The sequence below is a fragment of the Sprattus sprattus genome (assembly GCF_963457725.1).
Source record: "Sprattus sprattus genome assembly, chromosome: 1".
NCBI lineage: Eukaryota > Metazoa > Chordata > Actinopteri > Clupeiformes > Clupeidae > Sprattus > Sprattus sprattus.
In genome coordinates, this window is record NC_137920.1 from 247501 (window position 1) to 255000 (window position 7500).

Genomic DNA, 7500 nt, shown 5'->3' on the forward strand with positions numbered 1-7500 from the left:
ACACACACACACACACACACACACACACACACACACACACACACACACACACACACATTCATTGGATCCCCTGCCTCTTGCATAGTGAAATCTGTCTGGAGGGAATCAGTGATTTCTTAATCAAGAAGCCCTTAATTAACCTTTAACCAGTCATCAGTCAGTTCTCTCACTCCTTTAATTAACCTTTAACCAGTCATCAGTCAGTTCTCTCACTCCTTTAATTAACCTTTAACCAGTCATCAGTCAGTTCTCTCACTCCTTTAATTAACCTTTAACCAGTCATCAGTCAGTTCTCTCACTCCTTTAATTAACCTTTAACCAGTCATCAGTCAGTTCTCTCACTCCTTTAATTAACCTTTAACCAGTCATCAGTCAGTTATCTCACTCCTTTAATTAACCTTTAACCAGTCATCAGTCAGTTCTCTCACTCCTTTAATTAACCTTTAACCAGTCATCAGTCAGTTCTCTCACTCCTTTAATTAACCTTTAACCAGTCATCAGTCAGTTCTCTCACTCCTTTAATTAACCTTTAACCAGTCATCAGTCAGTTCTCTCACTCCTTTAATTAACCTTTAACCAGTCATCAGTCAGTTCTCTCACTCCTTTAATTAACCTTTAACCAGTCATCAGTCAGTTCTCTCACTCCTTTAATTAACCTTTAACCAGTCATCAGTCAGTTCTCTCACTCCTTTAATTAACCTTTAACCAGTCATCAGTCAGTTCTCTCACTCCTTTAATTAACCTTTAACCAGTCATCAGTCAGTTCTCTCACTCCTTTAATTAACCTTTAACCAGTCATCAGTCAGTTCTCTCACTCCTTTAATTAACCTTTAACCAGTCATCAGTCAGTTCTCTCACTCCTTTAATTAACCTTTAACCAGTCATCAGTCAGTTCTCTCACTCTCACTCCTTTAATTAACCTTTAACCAGTCATCAGTCAGTTCTCTCACTCCTTTAATTAACCTTTAACCAGTCATCAGTCAGTTCTCTCACTCCTTTAATTAACCTTTAACCAGTCATCAGTCAGTTCTCTCACTCCTTTAATTAACCTTTAACCAGTCATCAGTCAGTTCTCTCACTCCTTTAATTAACCTTTAACCAGTCATCAGTCAGTTATCTCACTCCTTTAATTAACCTTTAACCTTCATCAGTCAGTTCTCTCACTCCTTTAATTAACCTTTAACCAGTCATCAGTCAGTTCTCTCACTCCTTTAATTAACCTTTAACCAGTCATCAGTCAGTTCTCTCACTCCTTTAATTAACCTTTAACCAGTCATCAGTCAGTTCTCTCACTCCTTTAATTAACCTTTAACCAGTCATCAGTCAGTTCTCTCACTCCTTTAATTAACCTTTAACCAGTCATCAGTCAGTTCTCTCACTCCTTTAATTAACCTTTAACCAGTCATCAGTCAGTTCTCTCACTCCTTTAATTAACCTTTAACCAGTCATCAGTCAGTTCTCTCACTCCTTTAATTAACCTTTAACCAGTCATCAGTCAGTTCTCTCACTCCTTTAATTAACCTTTAACCAGTCATCAGTCAGTTCTCTCACTCCTTTAATTAACCTTTAACCAGTCATCAGTCAGTTCTCTCACTCCTTTAATTAACCTTTAACCAGTCATCAGTCAGTTCTCTCACTCCTTTAATTAACCTTTAACCAGTCATCAGTCAGTTCTCTCACTCCTTTAATTAACCTTTAACCAGTCATCAGTCAGTTCTCTCACTCCTTTAATTAACCTTTAACCAGTCATCAGTCAGTTCCCTCACTCCTTTAATTAACCTTTAACCAGTCATCAGTCAGTTCTCTCACTCTCACTCCTTTAATTAACCTTTAACCAGTCATCAGTCAGTTCTCTCACTCCTTTAATTAACCTTTAACCAGTCATCAGTCAGTTCTCTCACTCCTTTAATTAACCTTTAACCAGTCATCAGTCAGTTCCCTCACTCCTTTAATTAACCTTTAACCAGTCATCAGTCAGTTCTCTCACTCTCACTCCTTTAATTAACCTTTAACCAGTCATCAGTCAGTTCTCTCACTCCTTTAATTAACCTTTAACCAGTCATCAGTCAGTTCTCTCACTCCTTTAATTAACCTTTAACCAGTCATCAGTCAGTTCTCTCACTCCTTTAATTAACCTTTAACCAGTCATCAGTCAGTTCTCTCACTCCTTTAATTAACCTTTAACCAGTCATCAGTCAGTTCTCTCACTCCTTTAATTAACCTTTAACCAGTCATCAGTCAGTTCTCTCACTCCTTTAATTAACCTTTAACCAGTCATCAGTCAGTTCTCTCACTCTCACTCCTTTAATTAACCTTTAACCAGTCATCAGTCAGTTCTCTCACTCCTTTAATTAACCTTTAACCAGTCATCAGTCAGTTCTCTCACTCCTTTAATTAACCTTTAACCAGTCATCAGTCAGTTCTCTCACTCCTTTAATTAACCTTTAACCAGTCATCAGTCAGTTCTCTCACTCCTTTAATTAACCTTTAACCAGTCATCAGTCAGTTCTCTCACTCCTTTAATTAACCTTTAACCAGTCATCAGTCAGTTCTCTCACTCCTTTAATTAACCTTTAACCAGTCATCAGTCAGTTCTCTCACTCCTTTAATTAACCTTTAACCAGTCATCAGTCAGTTCTCTCACTCCTTTAATTAACCTTTAACCAGTCATCAGTCAGTTCTCTCACTCCTTTAATTAACCTTTAACCAGTCATCAGTCAGTTCTCTCACTCCTTTAATTAACCTTTAACCAGTCATCAGTCAGTTCTCTCACTCCTTTAATTAACCTTTAACCAGTCATCAGTCAGTTCTCTCACTCCTTTAATTAACCTTTAACCAGTCATCAGTCAGTTCTCTCACTCCTTTAATTAACCTTTAACCAGTCATCAGTCAGTTCTCTCACTCTCACTCCTTTAATTAACCTTTAACCAGTCATCAGTCAGTTCTCTCACTCCTTTAATTAACCTTTAACCAGTCATCAGTCAGTTCTCTCACTCCTTTAATTAACCTTTAACCAGTCATCAGTCAGTTCTCTCACTCTCACTCCTTTAATTAACCTTTAACCAGTCATCAGTCAGTTCTCTCACTCCTTTAATTAACCTTTAACCAGTCATCAGTCAGTTCTCTCACTCCTTTAATTAACCTTTAACCAGTCATCAGTCAGTTCTCTCACTCCTTTAATTAACCTTTAACCTTCATCAGTCAGTTCTCTCACTCCTTTATTTCTCTCTTTCTCTCCCTCCTTCTCTCTCTCCTCTCTTTCAGTCACATGACAGTAGTGTTCTGGCCATCTATCACATGGTCATGCTGGACACATTCTATCTGGAAGACTACTGCTATTTACAAACACACACACACACACACGAGCACATATACACTCCCTTACAAACACACACACACTATATACAACATACATATGATAAACACCCTCCTTTATGCACACACCACTCTTTTCCTGATTCTCACACACACACTCACTCACTCACACACACACACCCACACGCACACACACACACACACACACACACACACACACACACACACACACACACACACACACACACACACAGGAGGCAAATAGAGGTGGAGTCTACAGAGATCTGCTGGACTTCATTTGAAGAATGTCAACACCAGAGCTTGCATAGCTGCTCATTAATGTGTTATAAACGTGCTATAAACACCCTGCTCTTCTGTGAAGAATGCCAACACCAGAGCTTGCATAGCTGCTCATTAATGTGTTATAAACGTGTTATAAACACCCTGCTCTTCTGTGAAGCATGACAACAACAGAGCTTGCATAGCTGCTCATTAACGTGTTATAAACATCCTACTCTTCACAATCTCTCAATACATGCAAGATACGAGCCCGTGCACACACACAACACACACACACACACACACACACACACTCACACACACACACACACACACACACACACACACACACACTCAGATATATGTAAGGACACTCTCACAAATACAAACTCTTATGTCAGTTTTTGTTGGTTTGTAAATAGATTTGGAAGACACAAAGTCAGACATCTCCAGGTGACTGAATGTAAAATTGGGTGTTTTCAGACACACACTCTCACACTAGAACCACTTTCTAAAACCACACACACACATTAACATAAAACACCCTCAGACACACACTCTCACACTAGAACTACTTCCTAAAACCACACACACACATTAACATAAAACACCCTCAGACACACACTCTCACACTAGAACCACTTTCTAAAACCACACACACACATTAACATAAAACACCCTCAGACACACACTCTCACACTAGAACTACTTCCTAAAACCACACACACATTAACATAAAAAAACACACAGATAAAAAACACAGACCTTAATCTGGACAAGAGCTAAAAGGTTTGAACAGGAGGACGTGAACACGTTTGTGCTAGCACTGGGAGCTACCGCTAGCAAAGGACTTTGTCAACACAGTAACAACAGACGCCATTAGTCATCATGTGCTGCTAGCTTTTGCCAATGTTGTGCTAGCACTGGGAGCCGGCGCTAGCTACGGCCTTTGCTTTTGCCACTGTGGTGCTAGCACTGAGAGCTTGCGCTAGATACGGCCTTTACTTTTGCAGCTGTTGTACTAGCACTGGTAGCCTGTGCTAACTGCAGCCTTTGCAGCTGTTGTGCTAGCACTGGGAGCTAGCGCTAGCAAAGGCCTTTACTTTTGCAGCTGTTGTGCTAGCACGAAGAGCCGGAGCTAGATACGGCCTTTGCTTTTGCCAATGTTGTGCTAGCACTGAGAGCTAGCCCTAGCAAAGGCCTTTGCCACGTTTGTGCTAGCTTTGGACACTGTTGTGCTAGCACTGAGCGCCGGCACTAGATACGGCCTTTGCCTTTGCCACGGTTGTGCTAGCACTGGGAGCTACCGCTAGCAAAGGACTTTGCCACTGTTGTTTTAGCACAGGGAGCCGGCGCTAACTACAGCTTTTGCCACTGTTGTGCTAGCACTGGGAGCTAGCGCTAGCAAAGGCCTTTGCCACTGTTGTTTTAGCACAGGGAGCCGGCGCTAACTACAGCTTTTGCCACTGTTGTGCTAGCACTGAGCGCCGGCACTAGATACGGCCTTTGCCTTTGCCACGGTTGTGCTAGCACTGGGAGCTACCGCTAGCAAAGGACTTTGCCACTGTTGTTTTAGCACAGGGAGCCGGCGCTAACTACAGCTTTTGCCACTGTTGTGCTAGCACTGGGAGCTAGCGCTAGCAAAGGCCTTTGACACTGTTGTGCTAGCACTGGGGGCTAGTGCTAGCCTTTGCTTTTGCATGCTAATATTAGCCCTGTTTGCAAGAGCATATGCTAGAGGGCTGCCGCCGCTGCGTATTGCTAATGCTACATCATGCTTGGAGGCTTGATCCATTTATAAGATGGCGTTAGCCCCAGTGATATTCTGACTTGCTACCCTTAGCGTATCTGCTAACGCTTCCACAATGCTTCCTCATCACTCTAGCTTGGTATGAAACCCATGCTAATGTTGGCCCATGCTAGTATCTATGGCGGAATGGCAGCTGTGGGAGGGGGGTGTGGTGGGGTCCGTCGTGGGAGGGGGGTGTGGTGGGGTCAGTGAGGCTGGTGGGTGTGGTCAGAGGTGGATGTGGGCGTTGTCAGTGAGGCTGGTGGGTGTGACCAGATGTTGGAGGTGGGCGTGGTCAGTGAGGCTGGTGGGTGTGGCCAGATCTGGGAGGTGGGCGTGATCAGTTATACTTGTGGGTGTGACCAGAGGTGGGGGGAGGGGGTGTGGGCGTAGTCAGTGAGGCTGGTGGGTGTGACCAGATGTTGGAGGTGGGCGTGGTCTGTGAGGCTGGTGGGTGTGGTCAGAGGGGGAGGAGGGTTTCATGCAATCTGAGGGTCTCTGATCAAGTGTTGCTGGAGAGTTGGGTTAAGTGTTGCTGTTGTCGAATATCAGGCACAGAACTCTATGCTGGAATAGAACTTCAGACATGGAACCCTGTGCTGGACTAGAACGTCAAACATGGAACCCTGTGCTGGAATAGAACTTCAGACATGGAACCCTGTGCTGGAATAGAACTTCAGACATGGAACTCTGTTCGGGAATAGAACTTCAGACATGGAACTCTGTGCTGGAATAGAACTTCAGACATGGAACTCTGTGCTGGAATAGAACTTCAGACATGGAACCCTGTTCGGGAATAGAACTTCAGACATGGAACCCTATTGGGGAATAGAACTTCAGACATGGAACTCTGTTGGGGAACAGAACATCAGACGTGGCATCTCCAGGTCATGTAAGAATGTTCACCGTGGCAACTCTGGAATGTTCTGGAATGTTCTGGAATGTTCTGGAAGGTCCGGGAGTCTCAGACCTGGATGACGAACTCAGGGTTGGTGTAGGAGAAGCCCTGGAACTCCGTCTGGTCGAGGTTCATGATGAAGAGCTTATCGGTCGGGGTCAACTCAACCACCATCTTGGTGAACTCCTTATCAAAGTTCCCCACATCCTTACGGTTCTTCTACAGGGGGCGAAGAACAAGAGAGGGAGAGATAGAGGGAGGGAGAGAGAGAGAGGGAGAGAGATAGAAACAGTGAGAGAGGGGAAAGAGAGAGGGAGGGAGAGAGGGAGAAAGAGAATTGGAGAGGGATAGAAACAGAGTGAGAGAGGGGAAAGAGAGAGGGAGGGAGAGAGATAGAGGGATGGAGGGAGAGAGAGAGGGAGGGAGGGAGAGAGATAGAGGGAGGGAGGGAGGGAGAGAGAGAGAGGGAGGGAGAGAGATAGAGACAGAGAGAGACAAAGTGAGAGAGGGACATGGAGAGAGAGGGAGGGAGAGAGAGAGATAGAGGGAGAGAGAGATAGAGAGAGGGAAATTGAGAGAGAGGGGAAAGAGAGAGAAAGATAGATGGAGGGAGAGAGATAGAGAGAGGAACATTGAGAGAGATGGGAAAGAGAGAGAGGGAGAGAAAGATACAGGCAGAGGGAGAGAGACAGAGGGAGGGAGAGAGAGGAAGAGATATATAGGCAGAGGGAGAGAGACAGAGGGAGGGAGAGAGAGGAAGAGATATATAGGCAGAGGGAGAGAGACAGAGGGAGGGAGAGAGAGGAAGAGATATATAGGCAGAGGGAGAGAGACAGAGGAAGGGAGAGATAGATAAACACAGGAAGTAGAGGGAGAGAGAGGAAGAGATATATAGGCAGAGGGAGAGAGACAGAGGGAGGGAGAGATAGATAAACACAGGAAGTAGAGGGAGAGAGAGGAAGAGATATATAGGCAGAGGGAGAGAGACAGAGGGAGGGAGAGAGAGGAAGAGATATATAGGCAGAGGGAGAGAGACAGAGGGAGGGAGAGATAGATAAACACAGGAAGTAGAGGGAGAGAGAGGAAGAGATATATAGGCAGAGGGAGAGAGACAGAGGGAGGGAGAGATAGATAAACACAGGAAGTAGAGGGAGAGAGAGGAAGAGATATATAGGCAGAGGGAGAGAGACAGAGGGAGGGAGAAAAACAGGGGAAGAAT

At 44.3% G+C, this 7500-nt stretch overlaps 1 protein-coding gene across 1 annotated transcript in view; it reads right to left on the bottom strand.

Moving 5' to 3' along the window:
* Window positions 1-6347: 6347 nt before the first annotated feature.
* The window catches only part of LOC308362923 (protein kinase C beta type-like), a gene marked incomplete at its 3' end in the record, with an annotated part of 25638 nt that continues 24485 nt past the window's right edge, over window positions 6348-7500 (bottom strand). The window contains exon 14 of the mRNA XM_080835649.1: window positions 6348-6500. Coding sequence (XP_080691775.1) covers window positions 6348-6500 — 153 coding nt within the window. The remainder of the gene's footprint in view (window positions 6501-7500) is intronic.